Below are 23120 nucleotides of genomic sequence, written 5' to 3'. Positions count from 1 at the left end.
GCAGTGCATATAGTGCATGAGGCCAAAACATGCTGCACGTGGTTCATGGGGTCAATGTGTGTTGCATGCAGCAGGCAGGGACAGTCTAGGGCACACACCGAATGTAGCACCTGTATCTAGCACACAGGGCCTGTCTAGCTGATGGTCTATGCATGCAATCCTTTGATCACTGGTTTCCAATTTGTGGAGCTGCCTCCAAAGAAACTACCATTCAATCCAATCTGCGGGCAGTTTCAAAACAATTTTGGGTAGCACAGCGTAACAAATGCATCTAACATAGAAAGCTGCTCTATTTCAAAACACCAACAGGTTAAAATAGTTATTTCAAACATTGAATGTGAGAGACAGACTCCTAAATGACTAAGAGAGAAAAAAAAAAAAACATTTTTTAAAATGATGTTATAGCTACTGCAAAGCATTAGGCTTGGGCTACTCTATTTGAACTCTCCATTCAGACTTCACCCCAGCCCTTTATTTACCTTGGTTCCCCAAAGGGCTAATATTGCCTCTCAATGCTGGCACATGATGGTACTGGTGTGGCCTTGAACTCTTGTACATCCAGTGGTACCTGCCAATTTCCATTTCTGGTCTGGTGATCACTGCCAATTTTAGGTGGTAAAAAGTCAGTGTCTCCAGCAAAAAAAAAAAAAGTGCTGTTCAGTACTTTTATTCATTTAATATTAAAATTACTTGGAGAGGCCAAAAAGGTAACCTGATATTTCATAACTGAAGTATAAAACTCATCTGCATCAAATAAGAGAAAGAAAATCAATGGGTTATGCTGACATGCAAATTAAGGAAGAGTGTTTAAAAAAACCCAACTCCATCCAGGTTTTTGAATTAGAAAACACATTCATACGTGAATTTGAATTCACATTTGCACTCTATTGTATTGCAGTTGCTGCTCATTAGGATTCACTTTTCACTCCACCCCCAATCTTCCACAAACCTCCTCTCCCCTTTTCTGGCAAGCAGCCACTCCCTAATAGATAGGGCAGAAAGGGAAATAAAATTGTGGGAAACTAAAAATCTATTTTTAAAATACCTTAAACCCAACAGTGCATAATAATTATTACCAGATGTCTAGAGAGGTCCAAAAAAAATATCCAACAATATACAGTCAACTTTTTAAACAGATAGGAAAAGTTGCAGTTTGTCACATCTCATATTCAAGAGACTCAGGACCAAACTTATTAATTTTCAATTAACTTAGAGATTTACAATGAAAATGTGATCCAATACCCCCTCCCCACTTCATGAGAAAGTTCAATAATGTTGCATCACTTCCAATCATAAGTGATGATCTGTAATTTATTAGGAAAGACCTTCAAAGCTTAACTGCTCCCGAGCACTATGAAAAGAGGCCACTAGCAAAGCAACATCAAACATTTACGTAATTTTTTTTTCCCCCGGCTCTGTTATGAATTGTAAGGCTGTCAGCACAAGATAGCTCATTTCTTAAAATGCACTGGAAGTCCCCACTCTGTAGTAGCTAGATGAAAAAGTAACTGTCATCTCTGTCCAAAATAAATCTTACTTAGCAGCCTATCAGCAGGTGCATGAGGTAGACCAGGACATTAAAACAAGCTTCTTTTAAACTAGGTCAGAGAAGCAGATTTCTGGGAAGAATAAACTTCACATTTCTGGACTTATAACAATTATACTTTAAGGACATAATCGTCCTCTCACAGTGAGCTTCCACTGCTGTAATCCTATTTCACTGCAGTTCTTTTAGCATTAATCAGGAATGAAAGGAGAATTTTATCCTGAGTTCAGTGAGTATATCTAAGAAAGAAGTTGCACATGTACTACTTAATCAATCCAACAGTTTATTTGCCAAAAGACTTTGGGACTAATGCAAATTTAATGTCAATAGATTCTTTAAATGAATATGTTGGGTTTCATTTTCCCTTGATCATGGCTTTCCTCTTTATGGGTTATTCACAGGGAAAGCAGTCAACCACTTTAATACAACTTGCACACTTTTCTATGAAAGAAATTACTTGCCTTCATCTATTTTTTTTCCAATTTAGGGGGGAAAAAAAAAGAGAAAAATTCATATCCTATATATTCAGTTACCTTTTAAGTGCTTTCTAAACAAATCTTCCAAAAGTAATTTGCAGCTTGTACAGCCATGAGGGTTTAATTCCATTTAGTTTTCCCTAAATTGAAACAGTGGATTTTTAGAAATACCGCTTCAATTTAGAGAGAATTAAACCAAGCTAAACCCTCGTGGTATGTACACAAGGGTGGGGGCCCAATCCTTACCTGCCTCTTTGGCGGCGGCAAGGGGGGGGGCACACGGGGCGAGCTGCCAGTGGGCTGAGCAGTCCCTGAGCTGTGCAGGGGCCCCCCCAGGTAGTAACCCACCCTTTAACTGGCATCCAGCCCCAGCACCCCATGCACTGTTGCACTTCGTTAAATAGCAAACTAAAACACCTTGGAGGTGTTTTATCTTGCTACGTACCAGACTCATTTAAAGCAGAATACGCCACCAAACATGCAAACAGCAATGCTATTAAAGTGGTGCAAAAGGGCATTTAAGCCACTTTGAAGGCCAATTTTGTGGAGTGGACAAAGGCCCGTTGTGTCTCAAGACAACCTCATCTCTTCTTACTGCTTATTCAGGCCAGGTATAGACATTACCCTTTCACCAGGATAAGTCTATACCCATAACAGAACAGAGGTTCAGCACACAAAACAGGTCTATACCCATAACAAAACAGAAATTCGACTGGCACGCAGACTGGTTTAAAAATGGCAGAACCCGTTCTAAGATCTGCATCCCCCAAAGGGCCAGTGTACATTCTGTTTGCTACTCATCTAAATAAACTATGCTGCTTACACAAAACTGCATAACTTTGATTGATTCCACCTTGGGCTTTTTGAGTGTCTGTAGCCTTGGTAGCAATCCTTAATTTATACTAGGAGCTCATAAATAAGGAAATTCACTATTTTTGATATTAGATTAAATGAGGGCAGAAGGAACCTAGCAACACTACAATGTGTTTCTTTTACATTGGTTTTCCTCAAACATCATTGTTTGCTTCCTGTTTTCTTGAAGCTTCTTTGCTAACATTTATAAAAAAATCTTAAAACAACAGCAACAACTACTCTCCAAGAGACTCCTAATGATTTTGAAAAATAGCTAATGTATTTGCATTTCCATGGCACCAAAGAGTTTAAGTCATAGACCCCAGTACAATGATAGAAGAAAAAAAATAGCATCACAGAAGGAGAATTTAATTCCTTTTAAATACATACTAAAAAATGTTTTGGCTGCCAGAATACTAATACAAGATAGGATAAAATCCTTTCAGTATTTTTAAAGATCTATCAAAGCCCTCAGAGTCCCGGGTTTCACTTGTAGCAGTTAATAATGCACTTAAACAAAACAAAGCAAGCAGTTGCCTGCCTTACCCTATCATGAGTACTAGCAAGATCATCAGCTTTTACTGGAGAAATCTCAGACTCTGAAACGAAGAAAGGACTTTCCTTTAGTTATCATTGTATAACATTTAATTTGTAATACTAATAACAAACTCATTTGATTTTTTGAAGGGTGCGGGAAGGAAGAAAGGCAGGATGAATAAAGACATTTTTTTGAAAGTGACATTTGTGGATTTTTTTTTAACAAGAATTTTCATTAAAAAGTCCATATGAGGAATTTCTTTTCTCTCTTCCTTACTCCCCTTGTTTAGTTGCATAGACAGTATTTTCCTGGAAAATACGTGCCATTTAGCTACCAGCTTTGTTTTGTAATCCTTAGCAGCCCTATCCATCATTCATTGAAGCCAACAGAGCTCTTTCTACTGACTTCGTTGTCCACTGGATCAGGCGATAAAAGCAGTTCTGCAGATTCTGAGTCATAGGAGAAAAGGCCCACAGACGTTAGAGTGAGGGCATGAACTATCGGTGCGAGATATGGTAGAGCTAGGCCTTAACTGGACATATGATAAGGATTTGCTATATTGAACAGTATTTTCTATTTTAAAAAGTATTTCACTTTACATTTAAGAGCTGAAACATCGCATTACAAATTGTACCTGGGCACTGCTTAGGTATGGGGATGAACAGCTATAGTTGAATATCCTTCCTTAAAAGTTTATAAAAACCCATCTGTACATTTGTGTCTTATGTAGAGCACATGCAGGAATGATGCTGAGTTCACTGCAGTTCAGTCATACAACATCAAGGCATTTATGGAGGTCAAAGCTCACAATTTTGTGTATACCACAGCGAAAGAAGCCGTGTCAGGCCAGCTAATAAAAATGCCTGGATTTAGGTATTTCTCACACCTGTGGGCAATGAAGTGTCATTTATTGAGTTATCAAACAGTTATGCCAGAGCAATGCAAGGAAATCAAACAACAATTAGTTTATTGTTTCCAAAGTAACTATATATAATCTCCCTAAAGAAAATGTTTAAAATGCTGTCCTTTGGTCATTTTAAAGCTTGACAATTACCAGTGAATATTGTTCTGAGGAACATGACTAGTCAGGTAATAAGAATAACAGCAGATGATGTAATGGGGTTTTTACCCATCTTTAATTACTTTAATTCCATGACGATATGCTAGATGGGGCCATCTCATGTCTACTGTGCGTATGCAGTGCCATCTGGTCATTCTTCCATTACAGCCTATCCCATTTCATACAAGATATAGTTTTACTCCCACTGTTTGATCATTTGGACTGGTATTGAGCATAGTCTTTAAGATTTTTTTTTAAATTTAGAAACCCAAACCATGTCATTAAAACCTAGAGCTGAATCCTAATGTTTTATGCTTATATAACCCCTTCTATTTAAGCAGAAATGTTTTTCAGGAGATCTGCCAGAAGCCAAGGAAAACTAGAGCCAGGTCAGCATCTTTGAAATACAGATGTAGAAGCCTGATGTTAAAGACTTTAGCTTTGAAAACTAATCAAGCTTGTACAGTAAGAAGATGGGTTATTCAAAACAAGCTAAAAAAGGACAAATGCATTCATCTTCAGAAATGCCTTAAAATTTATAAAATCAACAGCTTCCTTCCAAATAAAGTTAACCTTAAAGTAGTCGATTGTGTGCTGTTTGGTTTTAAACTATACTCATTTTACAACTCATGATTTTACAGTTCTCTTAAAATACCTTAAAAAAAAAGTTACTGTAAAAGTGCAGGTTTTCCCATCTTAGAGTAAAGCATACTTATTTATTGAGGTTTTCAATTTTGTAATATTTCTATCTACATCATAAAAATAGTTTGCACCATTTCACAGACTCCTAAATATGTAATATCCTGATTAAGTGCTCCTACTAATGTACAATCAAAATTAATGTTCATATTTTTTCATCCACTCCTTAATGCAGCATAGAAATTTGAATCTTGTTATAAATTAGTCCACTACTATGAATATATTCCTCAGTATTTGCTTTTTCTACTATACTTTCACACCCAATTTACTATAGTCAGTCATTCACAGTAAGTTTTGGCACCCTACAAATTAGTAGTAATATTTTTCTTTGTTAAATGAAAAAGCAAACTTCATGTCTCTTTTAATATATATCATGATCTATTTCCTTCACTACTGATGCAAAACAGCATTTCGTTTTGCCCATTTATTCCATCCCAGTGAATCTGCCTACCCAATCCTCACATTTTGATTTAATTTAATGGCTGCAAGATAAGCCCTGTCATTTGTAATAATTTGTAAGCCTTCATCTTTAAATACATCCAATCTATCCTGCAGCTCTGTAAAATATCTGCTAAACATTTGCTGGGGCTTTGCTCATGGTGTTCTTCTCAGATAAGAGCTGCTGATACTCAGTATAAAGCAAGACTTATTTCTTATCTCCATTAAATGAGGACATTGTTCAGTTTCCAATTAAAAACTGGGGCAGCAGACATTCTGGTTTAGCTTCAGATAAACAACTGTCTGAGGAATACTGTAAATCTAACAGCTACATTTCATAACGTTGTGTGAAATTAGGATACCTTTATTTAAATAAAAATTGCAAGTTAGTTAAAGATATTAACAGATTTTGGAAAGGAGGAAAAACGTACTTTTCACCAATTTAATTCTCAAACATCCACTTGTTTTAAATACTGTGGGGGAAGGGGTAGATTCTCAGCTGGTGGCACAGGCACACTGGAATGACAGCTGTGTCTCTTCCCATGATATCCATCACAGAAGAAAACGGACGCAACTGAGTACCAGTGCTGAATACATGCAGTTCATACCTAGTTTACAGCATTCACATGTGTACTTATGCCTTGTCCAAAACTGTTGTGCAGTAATTATATAACGCTTTTCTATAGAGGAGAGTAAAGTAGGCTATATTTTTCCTGCCTACTTTTTACTACTGGTGTAAAAGCATTTTGAGATCCACGTAAAAAAATTCTGCAGAAGCTTAAGCTAATCATTAAAAGTAAAAACAAACATTTTGACTACTGTAGTATGTATTTTTCAAGTAACCACATTTGTTTCTTTCCCAGATGTGAGCTGTGTACTCAATACACTACAAAAACTTGAATAGCTAAAGAGAGGCAAATACTCAGGACCTTTGGTCTCTCAATATTTATGGTGCGTTAACACCAATTACAAGTCCTATCTTTAAAAAGCAAAAGAAAACAGCCCCCAACTTAAGACTTATTTTATTTCACTGGAGTTTGCAACTTGTTTACACTGGGAAAGTTTTAAATACTCTGGATCTTCCTTTGCGGTAAACTTATAGATTCACTGACTGAAATACGGTTATGACAATTTGCAAAGAAATATCTGGTTTCACACACACACACACACACACACACATACACACACACACACACACACACACGCCTTTCCTTGTAAAGAACTCAGACAGGACATTTTAAATATAACAGAGAAGTTAAGCAGCTCTAGTCCGAGTCCTCAAAGCAAACTGGCAAATTTTCAGAAAGGCTCAGCATCCGCTTCAGATACCAAAGCAAAGCAACAGGATTGTCAAGAGCGAGAACAATAGGACCTCATCTGTGCAGCCCAATGGTGCTCAGCTCTCATGTAAAAATCCAGCTATGGCTACTGAGTACCTAAAACACCTGCTGAGCTCTTTTGAAAAAAAAAAAAACCAACAACAAAAAACAAACAAACAAACAAAAACAAAAAAAACTGACCCACTTGCAAGCACTGATCACTTTTGAAAATCCGGCTCAAAAATCCCATGAACCTGAATGCCGTTTCTAATTCAGTATTTATACATAAGTGAATAAGCAAATGGATCTAGATTTGTATTATTGTAGTGGTTCAGTGGCGATAACTACTTCTACTTTTCATATTTCATTGCTTTGTGCAATATATCTTTCAGAAATACACATTAATGTGCTGAATAGATATAAAAGGCCAATATCTGAGATTCCATTTGTCATTTTCAGAGATTATGTTGTTATGGCTTACTTCAAGGATCTGTTGTTATTAAATAGATTTAAACAAAATGCGTATGTAGCCCCAGAAAGCCAGGAAATAGTTGTAAAAAAAAGAATAAATATCAGGGGTCCAAATCCATTTTCTTGATCCTTTTAGGAAAGCAGTGCATGCATTACAAGTGACAAGGTATCAACATTAATGTAGGCGATTATTTTAATATACTGAACATTCTTCTCATATTATGGCTTTGATAGTTGTTTGTTCTTGTTATTTTGGTAAGGATGAAAGGAAATAAATAATGCACATATCTGGTAATGATAAATTGTTATACAAAATAAATGGATATTTTGGTAAATGTTCTAGGTACTTAAATACCTTAAGCTGTCTGTTGTTTATGCCCAAAAATGGAAAACTACTACACTTTTTAAAAACCATCCAAGAGGTTGTGGTGAGTTTTTAAATCAAGGCATTTAACATGCATACTTTGCATGTTAATACTTAGTCAAAATCCTCAGTGAAACTGGTTCTTGTCTATGCATATTAATGGATTTCAAAATTTAAATCTCTCATCATTATAACTTTTTTGTTAAATCCCTAAAGGATTATGTATTGTACTTTATCTAATGCCAAATTTTATTTTGCTAAAATTGAAGCTGGTCATGACTTACATGAACAGATGTGTAGGCACCAAAAAAAAGGAAAGAAAAAGAAATCTACTTTAAACCAGGAAAACATTTCTGGTTATTATTTTAGAAGTTTGGGAACCAAAAGTTTTCACTACATATGTAATTAAATGACTGTTTATATGGAATAGAAAAAGCTACTTTACTTGGTGATATAAAGCAGTAGTTTAATTATTAAAAATAGCTGATGATATACAAAAAAGGTTCTTCTGAAGAAACCCCATTATCATCTGGTTATTTCCAAGAGACCAGGACCAACAACTTAGTGAGATGTTTTTAATGGCATTTTATTTTTAAGCAGAAATTGCTGCTGTCTGTACAATAGCCTGCTACACAAAAGGGAATAATTTAAAACAGCAAAAGCATAAACAGTTTTTCCGTAGCTGAATATATTTTGTGAAATACTGAACTTTAGATCAACACATCACCTTGAACACTTGATCAGATCACTTTCCTACCACCCTCCCATTTCCTTAGGGAAGAATGGTCATCTTGTAACTTTTCCTCAACAGCTAGAAATTCTGGATGGTTAAATCCTAAGGTTTTGCACTATTCTCCTTTATCACCGCCTAGACAAACCTCCATAGAAACAAAATGCTGTGGAGAAGACCATGAAAAAGAACCCAAACAGTCTAAAATACATATTAATATGCTAAATAGGTAGAGAAGCTGCATTAAGGCTCTTAAGGATGTCATTTTAATTATAACTGTAATCTGCATCTCCCACACTGCATTGCAAAAACCACACTAATATGTAGCTGCTCTCAGGGAAAAATATTTTGTTACGGTTTTTGCAGGACATACACACACATGTGCATACATACATGTAGACACACACACACACACACACACACACACACACACACTTGCTATAAACCAATTTACCAAAACTGATCAAAGCTACAGCAACAACAAAGCTTCTTTTGCAAAAATAAAATTTTAGTGGGGTTAGAGAAGGTTCAGAGAGAGAATATACATAGAGGAAAAGATTGCTGCTCTATTAATTTGCTGTCAAGCCTTACAGGAAAAGATCCCTGAAAGCTAGAAGATGCAATAATGATTGTTTAAGAGCCGTTCTAAAAAGAGTGACTAAAACGGTCTAAACCTCTTTAAGCAACTGCAGTGAAAAGATTTAAACAGGCTATTGTTAGACCTCTGGGTACCTTTTTTCTCTTGGCTTTGTTCTGTATTTTCCTCCGCTGCAGTTTCCATGGCTGGCTTCATACCATCCACCAAAAATGCTTTCTCCCCCTTCCCCCCAGCAAACACTTTTTCTCTTTTCTTTCTCTCTTATTCCCTTCTGTCTTATTTACAGCTGCAGTGATTGAGTGGCTCTGTTCTTCACTACAGTAGATTACAGTCTTTTCCAAAATGCAAAAAGTCTTGTCAGCTTCAATTTCGCTCTGCTTACTGGTCCATAAAGATTTGTGCCAGGAAACACTCAGCCATACGTCACCAAGGACCCCAGTTATAAAATAGCCATTTTGTGTCCAATTGTGTCCCAACTTTCTATGTAGCTGGGATGGGAAGAATCAGCTAGCCACCCTTTCCCCTTCCGTGCTCTCTCTGCCTTTCTCTCTCTTTCTCCGAAGGCTCCCAATGAATGTTAATCAATTCCCTCAGCAAAGAATGGATTTGTGACATCAGAAGAGGAGATGCATGTGAAAATGGAAGGAGCCCCCTCCTGTCGCATGACTCAGCTATGAAGCTAGACCCCCATACGCTGTCTCTAAGGAGAGTGCATGTCATCACACAATCACAAGGCTCTTTCTCATGGGATCCTATTATTATGCTTCTCATTTTGATTTATTCCATATGCCCTCTGCTCTTGTAGAGGACATAAACAGAATGTGCCTGTTGCCTTCAGTTTATCTGCTGAGGTTAAGTAAGGTTTGACTTAGACACTGCACAAGCCAAAGGAAAAACAAACAAGAGTGTGTGTGTGTGCGCGTGTGTGTGCGCACACACACACACACACACACACACACACACACACGTGTACGTGGATAGAGTTCTTTACAGTAGAAGCAAAAGCAAAATTAACAAAAATGCAAATGTAAACCATTTTTTAAAATAGGATAAACAAACACACAGTCTACCATTTCAAATGTGCACTTACCATTAGGCATCTAAATCCACATTCAGGCATTTGCTTCCAGGACAACTATGGAGTGTGTATGTGAAGTTAAGCATTTGCTTACTGGTAACTGTACACCTAATTCCAATGTTGAGTTTCTGCCCTGCTTTCCTGAATGGTGCCTTGCCAATTAAGATAATGGATGTAATTTAACAACTTTTTTTAAATGTTGCTACTAGGCAAACTGGAAGAAAAGGGGTTATCTGGTGGTTGCTCAAGTTGTTCACCCCTTTACTGGGTATGTCCCACAGCATATACCCCATATCCTTTGAAACCAAAGCAGAGTGGTAGAGAAAGGAAAGTTCACAGGTGCAGTACAGTCCTTTTTATTTCAAACTACAGCTCCACAATTGGTCAATTCAGTCTGTCATTTGTGAGTATTCCTAGATAGCTCACTGACACTGAACTCTCACAAAGCAACATCTGCAAGAAATGCTTTCCAACAGCTCTGGTTGGCCAGAAGACTAAGCTGGCTTTTGCAGATGACAACTTGGCTTCAGTATCACACACCTTCATAGCCTCCTACTTTTCTACAGGAATATTCTTACACACAATAGGTAAAACCTGCTTCATATGCCACAACAGAACATCCTAAAAACTTTCTAAACTTCATCCGTGCAGGAGCACTTTCCCTCCAGTAAGTCTGTGACAGCAAAACCATCTCTGACAAGACTTTAACTGCTGGCTGGGCGAAGCACATTTCTTTAACCTCACCTTATACATACATTGAAAGGATTTTTAACATTGTTTATGAGGCAAAGAAACCCCCATGCTGCACATACAGTTTATCCCTCCCCAACACAGAACACAGAAAGCTAGTGCACTCGTAGATCCAAAGTGCTGATACCAATACTGTAATATGTAACAGCCTCTCTCTTTTTATTGATTTAGAAGTACATTTTTTACATATTCCCATGGTCTGCAGTGAGTTTATTCCAAAGACATTAAACAACATTATGCTTCCTGGTTTGTACTCATGTTTTGTTGGATGGGTTCAAGACTTTAGAGCATAATGTTTTATTAACATAAAAGCTGGTGGGTGGTAGCGATCATTCCTCCACTTTCTCCTAGAACAGCCTCTCTCCTCCTCACAAATAATGAAGAAATGTGCAACACCCAAAGAAATCATCAACTATGTTAGAACTTGAAACCAAAGTCTAAAGAAGTCATCAATCTAACTATTTAAAAGCATTAATGCTAGCTGCTAAATCATCTCTAAAGCTTTAAGTGATGCATTAGAGTGTGAAGATCTTTCCCACTCCTCTTTGCTTTCCACGGGTTTTACATTGCTATCTATCATCTTCAGTCATTTCTTAATCCTCCACCTCCTTCCCATCATTAGCAATTACTGAAAACAGAATAAACTACATGTTGCTTTCTCCAGTGCTATTACGTGTATCGGCTACTAGTAAATGTTCAAGTGTGGCCAGCAAAACCCCCAAACCTCCTTCCCTTTTTCAATCCATCAGTTTTGCCAATTCCACAATGTACAGTCCTCTGAGGAGACATAAGGCTGCATACAAAATGCTAGGTATCCCTAATGCTACAGCAAAGAGCACTTATCTAGAGAGCCACAAACTGCTGTTAGAGCATGGGATCTATTCCTTTCTCCCTCAAAACTGTTTTATAAAGCCTAATAAAAATGACACAGATTGAAAGCTAGAGAACACAAGTTTCACAGGTTGGGTTGATTCAGATGCTCAGTAATGGAGCAATCAGTTAGTTATGCTCCTCAAGGTTAGAGTGACATTTCATTTACAATTCAAAGTCAAATTAAAAAAAGTGAGAGATCTGGGTGTGATAGGAAAGCACTTTATTGCTGAGGGGCAGCCCTAAGCCTACTGCAGATGCTGTGAAGCAAAGCAGTGGAGTTAAATACATGAGCGTACTGCAGCACAGACCCAGCTGAACCTGCAGTGAGCGCAAAATGGCCTCACTTTAAAAATTAGGTTAGGGTATTTTGTTAATATTGACAATTATTCTTCTTGGTCTAAGTGAAAAACAACAATTATATAAGTTCAAAATTATATTAAAAATCTAATTCTGTTTACAAGTGTCCATTCCTTATGAACACTGACCATCTCAATTCAGGTTGCTGACAATTTATTTTAAACCACTAAAGGATAAGGAGATCCATGAAAACTCATTATAACCTTTGCAAATTAATACAATGGCTTCAGAAGGCTACAACAAAGGTGGTGCTTACACATTTCACATGGAAAATCTGAGACTATAACACCAGATTTGGGAGGCTAAATTCAGAGCCTACCCCAAATACATGGTAACATATACTCATGTAGTTGATTGTAAAAGACAGCAGCACATCATATGACTTCTTTAAAAAGACATGAACTATACCTAAAGAATGATCATGTATTCACTCAACATAGTGTTTTATCTGGGGTTTCACTTGACGTTAGGAATCATCCACAAAAAATACCACACTAAAATTTCACCCGAACCATATTAATGTTTTTAGCACAACGCACTGAAGTACCCTCGTGCCCCAGTCAGCCACATCAGCATCTACACATGTATTGCTGCAGCTTAAAAAACTCCGCAGAAGGATAGTACTGGTATTCACTAGCACTACTATCCTGCTGTAGAGTTTATTAGTTACTCCAGCCTAATAGCCCTGCACTTGTATACTCAAGGGGCACATCCAGACAAGTGCAGTTGTGCGGTGTTCTCTGCGCTGCAAGGGCACACTGCCTGAGCATGCACTGCACCAGGGTTTTTTTTCTGTGGGGGGGGGGGGGGGGGGTTTGTTTTGTTTTGTTTTTTTTTACTCCTGGATATCTGGGATCAAAAAAAGGCTACAGGGGAAAATAATGGAGCAACACATGCTTGACCAGCACATGCTGCTGAAAAGCAGAGCCAGCCTGCCCAGAGCCATGCTCCACTGGCAGCCAGGCTCCATGGTGCAGAACTGCCATGGCTGCAGCCCCAGGAGGCCCCCAGGCAAGGCTGCTGTGGCCAGCACAGTGCTGACCCTAGACTCCCCTACCCCACCTGGGGTAACTTGCCATGCACCAAAGCATGCATGGCATGGGCATCCCCTGGCTACTTGTGCCCAAGGAACCAAATGTCCTGGGTATGTCCAGACGTGCATGAATATTTACTGCAGAACTTAATTAGTCCACTCTGCAGTAAACATCTCATGTAGACTCGTCCAGATTATGCTTTATTGGGAGCAGTTAAATGCATTACAATGAAACAATACAAGAGATTTTTGGAGGTAAAAATCTGTTAACGCAAGTTTAAAAGATTCATTTTGAAATTAAAAACGAACAACAAACCAAGTGACCTATGGCAAAATAATCTAAAGCAAATATCAACAGAAAGGAGAAACCTGGAAAGTAGTTATTCTGAAAACTTGTGTGTAAACAGCAAAACCAAACCAGAGCAAAGATGCTGGGCTATCTTTATCAACATGGAAGTAGAATTCCTTTCTATATAGCTCCAAACTCAAGATATGATGTTCCATACTTAGCACCTGATTACCAAAAATAATGTTGGTAGATCTCAGGAGTTCATGGGATAGCTTCAAAAATAGTACAACTTGAGGAAATTATATTTTAAGGAAGGATTAAGAGATGTACAATGGGGCTCAGGAGAAAACTAGAGGAAACAGGTTACAAACCTCCCAATGTCAAAGTACTAAAAATACCAAGAAAGGTGCATATTTCATCCTCTTATTACGGTAAAAAGCCAAATCTGGCTGAATAAACAACATGCCATTGAACAGTCTATTAAAGGAAGTAGTGGAATCCCCTTCCTTTTAAACGAGCACAGACAAAAAGCACAGTAAGATGTTCTGTAGGGAACTGCAAGCAAAAGGTGGTAGTAACTTTACAATGAACAATGAAAGGACCCCCAATTTGATTATTTAACAAGTATAACCCCACAACAAACTAGTAAAAACAAAAGCTGTTACTTCCCCACAATTATACATTCCCTGGAAGTTCACTAGAGCAGAGGTGCTCAACTTTTTGGCCCCATGGGCCAGAGAAGCAGCATGGGGCCAGATCAAGCCCTGTATACCACGATAAGGTCCTGGGGCTCAGACACCCTCCCCCATCCTGGTCCTGTGTGCTGGTGGAGGGGGTGGGGATTGGACACTCAGTTCAGCATGTAGGGCTTGGGGCCCCCCATGGATCTGGAAATTTGGCAATTTGGGAATGGTATCACTGCTCCCCACCAAATTTCCAGACCTGTGGGGAGCTCTGCAGATCAGATGACACTGAGACGCGGGCCAAGGGTTGAACACGCCTGCACTAGAATAATCAGAGCCTCTCAGAATGACATCTAAACTATGCAAAAGAACTGCCAAGCCTAGAAAACCACCTCTCCACCAGATATAGATTTTGAGTGATATTTAGGATGGTATTCCTTTCATTCTTTTTAGGTCTCTTCTTCAACTCTGTTTAGGGTATGTACACATTATATTTAGATTGTCCTAACCAAGCTGCAAGGGGTCTTAACACCCCAGTGTGCAAGTGTTCGCAGGACTTAGGTTATCCCAAAAATGGCCCACAAGATCTAAAAGTTAGTTCTCACCAGGCAAGAACAAATTTTAAAAATCAGTATGGGTTAAACTGACCTAAAATGGATTAATTTCACTTAACAAATGTTTGCATGCATTCCCAGTGCAGCCCTGGGGCTGAGAAAGCCCAGCCATTCTCCACAGCCCTGGGACTCTGCTATTTTTACTGCAGCACCCTCCCCCACAGCCCTCCTACCCCGACTAAACTATTTTTATTCCCCTGACTAGCTCTTCCCCAGATCGGGCAGCCCCAACCAACACTGGGCCCATCAGTTCCCCCCACTTACTTTCCCCAACTTACTTTTCTTTGGCTACCCATACCTCCTCCTGGCAAGCTGTGAATGCTTGAACTGGGATCACCACCTGTAAGTCTAGGCAGCTTAAACTAAGTCGCCTAAGCCTGAGCCAGGTTCTACAAACACTTGCTCACAGCCTTGGTGGTCATGTTTATAGTCTTAGACATGGACTGAATGGCTTGTTTTTAAGGTTTTCAAAGCCTTGTCTCTCAATAAAGTTTAAACCTCTTAGTTATCCTGTTAACATTACTTGCCGACTTCATGTTCACATCTCTACAAGACGACAAATGAATGGAAGCCTTTAGCCTACATAATGTATTTTTCATCTTCAAAAGGTAAACATTTTTTGTCAAATTTATGATCTTCAGTACCTGCTATAAGATACTCTGTAGTCCATGTGTAAGTAATTGATGAATCAAGACATATCCGATTTATTCTTTTTCTGACAAAACGCAAATTATATTCAGAGCAGGGGTGGCCAACAGGTGGCCTGTGGGCCATGTGGCAGATGGGGACAAACATATAGCACTGCAGCAGATAGGGCAGGTAGCAGAAAGCAGAGCAGGCAATGGGGAGGGAGATTGGGAGTGGTACTCAGGGGCTACTTTGTGACATGCCTGCAAAAAATTTTTTAAAAAAGGTGGCCCCCACTGTGCTAGTCTGTGCTAGGGGACAGTGCTGAAATCAGCCTTTGGAGTTTAAATAAGATGTTAAAATTGACAATGCATTTGTACAGTACTTCCCTTGGTATTATCCCCTTAAACTGTGAACAGATGGAAAATTTAAAGTACAAGTTCCAACATAAGGCATTTTCTTTTTTACCTTAAGCAAAATGCACTTGTACCTTTTTCCTCTTGGGCTTGAAATCATACTTAGGCTATTTTTGACATGTTCACTGATCTCTTCACTTCTCTGCTTTGACTCTACAAAATTCAGCAGTAGATACAATGTATAGGATAAAGATAATGGAGGTCCTTTGTTTTCAATCCCTTCACCTTAGACCTTCTGTTTTTCAACCAATCAGAACCATGCTTGACTATGAATTCCCTCCTTAAATGTTCTTTTCATCTAGAAGTATCACCCTCTCACAAAACTGTCATTTGCAACAGATCTCAAATCTGCTGACATAGCTTCCTACAGAATTATGCCACATTATTTATTACTGTATGCTAATGCGTACTGTGCATGCAGAAAATTCAAGAGCTATTTATAGCAAATCTTCACCACCCAGGAATGGTATTATTGTTGGGGTTAAGAGGTCTGCCTAGGCTTAAAGTAGGTTGCGATGATTGATCACATCATTAAATCTGAGACAGATTCATGCTGTCCAGTATCTAAACATCAGCAAGTCCAGAATATCAGGCTCACTGCTATTCCCAGAAGTGAAATGCAATCACTTCCATGCACCATCATGACTATTAATGTTCAGTCTTGCTCTCTGAGTTTAAAATCACTCACCCCACACACTTCCGTGTCATATCCACATACTTAAACTTACTCACTTTGGTTCTACAGTTGGGCCTTCCTTTCTATTCCATCACACCATGATGAAAGCCTCAGACAAATCCAAGATAGAGCGCCACTATCACTCCCATACAAACAACTTATAGCCAGTCACGTTAATATTTCTGTTAACTTAAATTTTTATTCCAAGCCAGTGAATCACCACCTTTTTTCTTAAGACTCTTCCTCATTCTCAATGAGAGCCATCACTAGTTCGTATGTTCCCTGTTACTACTATTTTTAATTTAGCCCCACTGTTTTACCATCCTCTCATCCAAGACCACATCAGAGTTGGAGCTGTAGTTACCCCATTGGGATCTGAGGGCAACAGGACCATGAGTACAGATTTAGATCTGCTCTCCATGACTGATCTGGATCCTGCAAAATGTTCAGCTGCCACACACCTTCAAATACAGAGCAGCTCCAGCCATCTAAAGTCTGCAGACACTGAAAAGGAGAAGAGAATTTGTCATGGTTTATCTGTGAAGGTAAAGCCACAGAAATGGGATGAAGTTAAATCAAGAAAATTATGAAGGTGAATACCATTGACAAAACTCTAGTAGAAAGCAACAGAAGCCCAGCACAGCAATCATGTAGAATGCATGAGACAACACTTGAGGACATCTTATAGAGAGTACTTCTGGCTTTAGCAGAACACAATGATAGTTATTAGAAAGGTTGGAGCAATGTAGCTGCAGTGGTCTAGAAAATACATGAGGTAGTATTTTTGGATGATATTTTGTACTGAACCAACTGTACATTTGGAAGAAATGTTAGATAAAACATTTCAGCATAAACTACCCATTTTATAGGTCTTTCCAAGTTATTAGAAAAACTGTAAAAGTCTGCAGATGTCTCGCTTCTTACAGACCTTTCTATTTCAAAGGGGGAAGGGGGGAAAACCCTCTCCACGGACTGGTTTCACCTCTACCTCTTTGAGTTCACTTTGCCTATTACTTTTTCCATACATCCAGTGCTAATCTTTATTTTCCCCACCCCTTAATTTTCAGAGCCTGGGACAGAGGGACATGACACTTTAAGCAGTTGTCCCATTCATCTGGCCCCCTTTTACTTGAACCACTGAGAACCAGTGTCTCTAAATTTCACCTGACTTGCTTTAACAAAAAAACCCAAAACAAAACAACCCCCCCCCCTTACTCTTTTGCTTTAGCTTCTGATTGGAATAAGGCACAGGACCCTTTGGGGGACCGTCTTTTTCTTTTGAGTTGGATATGCTTATTTGCATTCCCACCACTTAAAAAATTAGCCTGCAGAGGGACCTAGTCAGAATAAAAAGGAAGAACTTGGTTTGAATTTCAAGAGTTGCTGGCTTCAAATCCCATAACATTTTCAACACTGAAGACACTTTGTAATCTCAACGTCATCTAAAAATAAAGGTTTCATTCACCATGCATCAAGTACTTCAGAAATGAAAAACCAGTAACCTGACTTTACAAAACCAGGATTTATTTTTAATCCTAATTAATTCTCAATTGCAGTCAGGCTACTTTTGTGTTATTTTGAAACTTGAAGTGCGATGTTAAAAGAAAACAAAACAAAATGAAGCAAAACCCACACCACCATACACATGTAGAGATTTTAGTGGGAAATTTTTTAAAATATATTGCTTAAATCTCCTGCTACGTTCTTCCTGCTGCATTCTTACAGAAATAAAGAAACTCCTTACTTCTTCAGACTAATATACATTTCACAAAGTCATAAGAACTGCGGGAAAGTGTACATCTAATTTACAGAGCCATCTGAACATGTATTAACTGGGAAATGAGCACACATACATACAGAAGTTCTGTAACCTCCTCCACCCAAAAACCTCACAATACTTTAAAAATGTGAAGGCAACCTCTAAACACTCCAAGGGCTATAGTTATATTTTCCATCATTTTATAGATGGAGATTATAAAACCACAGAGTAAAGTGCATCATTTAAGCTCACGCAAGAATTCTGCGATAGACCTGAAACTACCACCCAGATGTTCTGGCAGCTTTGCTGTGAGTTTTAATCCTTTACCATCTTTCAAACACAAAAACAACCCCCCTCAAAAACAAACAAACAAAAAAACCAACCAGGCAAGGTTCTTTGGGTAGATGTGATACTTTATTAGACCAACTAAACAGTTGGGGAAAAAAAAAAAAAAAAAAAAATGTTGTTTGCAAGCTTTTGGGTAGAAGCACTCTTCCTCAGGCAGAGGGAGACTCTGCATAACACCAGCAGAGTCTCTGTCTGCCTGAAGAAGAGTGCTTGTGCCCAAAAGCTTGCAAACAACATTTTTTTTCAGCTATTTAGCAGGACTAATGAAAGATATCACATCTACCCAAAGAACCTTGCCTTCCTATGTACTTAGACCAACACGGCTACAACCAACAATCCTGCAAAAAACCCAGAATTTATTTTACATGCTTTTCCCCAAGTTTGAAGCCACCATCTAAACAGCAGAGCCACAACTGTCTTGCAAGGACCCCATTCTGTAATTAGTGCATAATTTAGAAAGAAAATGTGATGGGGAAGTCAAAATGTTGACATGTAAGAAAGTGCTGAACTAATGATTGGGTAACAAGGTGTTGAAACCAATGTTTATTCAAAGCATTGGTTTAACCACCTTGTTCAATTGGAGATTATTTTGATGTGTTGAAACTATACTGTGGGAAAACTCAGGGTTATCCAAGGCAGCTGTAGACCACCTGTTGAATTATAAATGTATTTTTATTCATGTAGAAAATATTAATCATGAAATTCTCAGCTAGGACACTGACTAAACGGCTCCCAATTAATTATCATGTTCTCTGCAAGTACAGATTTCCTCATTAAGAGAGCTGCAGGACATTCACAAGTTTTACTTTGAAGGCTTCCAATTAACTCATCTACCAAATGTATGCCAGGCAACTAGAACTAGCATGGCTTTTCCAAGCCCTTCTTTCTAGTTGTAGCGCTGTATCAATTGGAATCCTAGTCATGTACAAAATAACGGCTCTTTCTGTACTTCACAATGCCCTTGAGAATGCAGTTCATGGGCAACAAACAACAACTGCGGAAGTGTTTAACAGGTCTCTCTCTCGTGCACACACAGGCAGTTGCACACACAAAAAAACCCAAACCCTTAAGTGGGCACTTGGGGAGCTCAACATAATTAAAAAAATCTTTACCCTGTAACAGAGAGAAATTTAACCTGACTAAAAGCTAGGAAATGTGGAATTATGTCTAGATCATGTCCTGCCTACATTTTGCCAGATCTCAGAGCAGTGGGTGATCTCACATACCAAATGAGCTTCAAGACAAAAGCACGACAGGGTAAGTTAAGGACAAAGTAACAGCTTTCATTCTAAATTCCCAGATAGATTGGGAATTTTCCAGGGCAGGATTATTCCCTACCGCATACATTTCCACCACTTTGTCTGGTCTATTTTTTAAGTAACCTAAGTGCTGAGGTGTTTGGCCAATTGGCTGAAAAACTATTCTGCAACCCAACTGTTCTCTTTAACTGAAAATTTATTTTCTCTCTTTTTTCTTTACTTTTTTTTTTTCTCTTCAATTTCAAGCACAAGTTTTCCTTTTCTTGAATGTCACCCTGCTACTTTTAGTTATGCTTCAATTAAATAGTTTCTCTTCAAACTTGGAGTTTTCTTATTTCAAGGCATTGCAGGTAATGATGTCTGGACTCTTTCATCACTTATATTTTTTTCCTTGCAAGGAAGTATCACTTGCTTCCCCCACACTGATTTCAGTTCCTGAACTCTATCTGGGTTTTAACATCTTTCTGGACTTAGTTTCCTAGGAGTTTTTTGGGTTGGTTTTTTTTTTTTTTTTTAAATGTCATCTTTGCCAAAGTTGCATAGGAAGTGATAGTCACACACCAGCCTCTGAACATGTAGTTCAAACCTACACTGGGCTTACACTCAATTATATTGTAAAAGGTGCCCGATTTCCTTTTATCACCCCCATTAGGTCTCCAAATATTAGGAACTGTGTCTTCCCACATCCCATCATTTTTTGGTGACAGAAGGAAGGAAGGGACAGAACAGAAATTATTTCCAGCCTAGTAGGTACCCTCTCTTCTTCCTGGTTAAGCCTTGGTTTGAGCTATAAGTGAAAAAACATAGCCCCATATCCATACATTGGGCAATAAGCTTGCTTACCATTCTGGTGCTTTTCAGAGGTACATGGTCAGCATGGGACTTGGGTTTTCTGTTTATACATCCAATATCCCTATCTGTAGTGACATTTGTATTGGCATTTCTGGTCGATTCACCTCATCTGGTTTATCTGTTTCAAGTTTTACGTAGTACAAACCAGATTACTATTTGAAAGGGTTTTTTTAATGCTTATTTAACTGGACAGTTCTGACAGGTATTTAAATGACCTGGCCTTAGGTTGCTGCAAAGACTCTCTCACATACACTAGCATTACATCAAGATAAGTAATCAAAAGCACATTTCTTAGAATATTTTGCCATTAGTACATTGTTTTCTGGCTTCTTCTCATCCCCAAAAAATCCCATTTTGAACAAGAAAGAAAAAAAATCTAGGTAAAGCATGCTTTAATTTCCTCAGAAGACGAAGCTTGTTTATACTGCAATACATAAAAAGGGGGATAAATAAATATAGAATTTTTTTTAAATGATGAACCTTAATTTGGGTCTCATGCACACTGGACAACAGAAACTTTTTCTGACCCTATACCAATAGTGGCAGAAACTTAAACCAAAGCATCAGAGTAAACAAGCTGGTTTTTTTTCCAACCCAGAGGTTCCTTTTTATAGTTCTGATAGCTTTAAAATGTGTCCAGCTTTCTCTGCATTTGATTGTGCTTTGTTTATATTTGCCTTGTAGTATTTAATTTTTATATTGCATTAAAATATATTTTAAACATACACATTTAAAAACATTTTAAAGGGTATTAAAATACAGACTGCATATAAAAGTTTATAATAATTTACAGTGGTAGACTGACCACATCCTTCTCTTTAGAAGTACATGGTTTTTATTCTGGGTCATGAAAGTAAAAATTGTAAGATGCCATATTTTAACAGATTGGAAAGCTCATTTTTTTTAAGCTGTGGATCCTAAAAAATACACTAACCTCCTGTTAACCAGAGACATTGTGGAAAGGAAGCAAGCTAGATTCTTAACATATATATGGGATTTACTTAGTATTTAATATTAAGTTGTATGTTTTTTACTGAGCTCATTTTACTTGTAAATTTTAATGTTTTTCAAGAATTGTAATTATCAAGAAGTATCCAGCTGTGGCAACAACTTATAGACATCTGTACATAGACATATCTGATCACAATGCATACACCATGAGATGGATTACATGGATATGGACCAAGACTCCTAAATCTTGAATGGAGCATACTAAAAAGCCTCCAAATCTGTCCACAAGAGTGCTCCATTTGTGTGTACGTTTTTTTCCTGATTTTTTTTTTTTTTTAATTGCTTGGCTGACAGGGGAAAGGCATAGCTAAGAGTTTGTCTCATGACTTTTCCCCCATAAAATTAATAGGTTAATTGCATGTATACTGCTGTTCTTGAAGGAGCTGTGTGGTGGCCCCCTGTTGTATACATCTGTGTAGAAAAGATTTCAAGAAGAGTCAGCTGGGCAGGGAGACCAGACCGAGTCCATGAGAACCCGCTCATCTCTGTGCAGCCAGCAGGCCACGGGTCTTCATGGGTGACTGAACTCTTCAGCTCTATTCATCTCAGTTCTCAATGCATAACAACAAACAGCAGCACTCTCATAATACAGGCCTCTCCATTCTTCCCTCTTTTATCATCATTCATATCTCAGCTATGACATGACTGAAGGGGATTCTGATGGGAAATGTGCTTCAGATTAGCATATTTCCCCTCCATACAATAGGGGCATTAAGCTGCTGCAGTTTGAAAGTCTAAACAAGAGCAGCAAGGCTGGTTTTAGCAGCAATGTCTGAGGCTTAATTATCTGTCTCTTTCAAAGCCTCTAAAAAAGTCCTCCCCCACCTTTTTTATTTAGAAAAAAAATGGAAATGTACTGGATAAAAGCTTCATTTCCAGATTATTAGTTTGATACACTAAATGTTTATATACACTTATATAATCTAATATAGTGTGTTTGAATTTAGTAAAAAGCAATGGTTTTATCTGTAAATTGCCTTTACTAATTTTTCACAAACACCAGTCTGTCCAGGGGCGGGGGGCAGGGATTGGGTTTTTTTCCTTCCTTTTTAGTTACTCCAAATAATTACAGGGTTTTAGAACTATAGTACATTGATACTGCCCACTTAAATACTGTAAGGGAAGCCATTTAAGTGAGCAGTGTCAATGCACTTTAGTTTTGAAAGTCCTGATGGTACATCTCTTGGATGGTTAGGCAGTCAACTCTTCAGCTGTATCCTTTCCTAATGTTACTCAGAAGTTTTACGTAAGAGAAAGAGCAGCAAAATAAAGAAGTCTCCTTGAGGCAGTGTTGAATTCCAAAAGCTTTTATATTATCTACACTCTAGCACTTAGATATGTATCTATATAGATATATAAAAAACACACGTATACAGATACATACAAACACATACACGTGTAAAA

At 38.1% G+C, this 23120-nt stretch overlaps 1 protein-coding gene across 10 annotated transcripts in view; it reads right to left on the bottom strand.

Annotated features, from left to right (window-relative positions):
• GPM6B (glycoprotein M6B) overlaps positions 1-23120 on the bottom strand; it is a 159196-nt gene that overhangs the window by 36255 nt on the left and 99821 nt on the right. For 2 of the 10 annotated variants that reach the window (XM_019494989.2, XM_059720911.1), the window contains exon 2: positions 480-599. The exons of 3 other annotated variants lie outside the window; for them this stretch is intronic. In XM_019494989.2, coding sequence (XP_019350534.2) covers positions 480-599 — 120 coding nt within the window. Of the gene's footprint in view, positions 1-479; positions 600-9225; positions 9703-10181; positions 10207-23120 lie in introns of those variants that run through there. 5 more of the 10 variants (XM_059720914.1, XM_059720913.1, XM_019494990.2 and 2 more) reach the window with 5 other exon arrangements.

The sequence above is a fragment of the Alligator mississippiensis genome, chromosome 1, assembly GCF_030867095.1.
Source record: "Alligator mississippiensis isolate rAllMis1 chromosome 1, rAllMis1, whole genome shotgun sequence".
NCBI lineage: Eukaryota > Metazoa > Chordata > Crocodylia > Alligatoridae > Alligator > Alligator mississippiensis.
The sequence above is the reverse complement of the archived record's forward strand: the minus strand, read 5'-3'. Positions and strand labels throughout refer to the sequence as shown.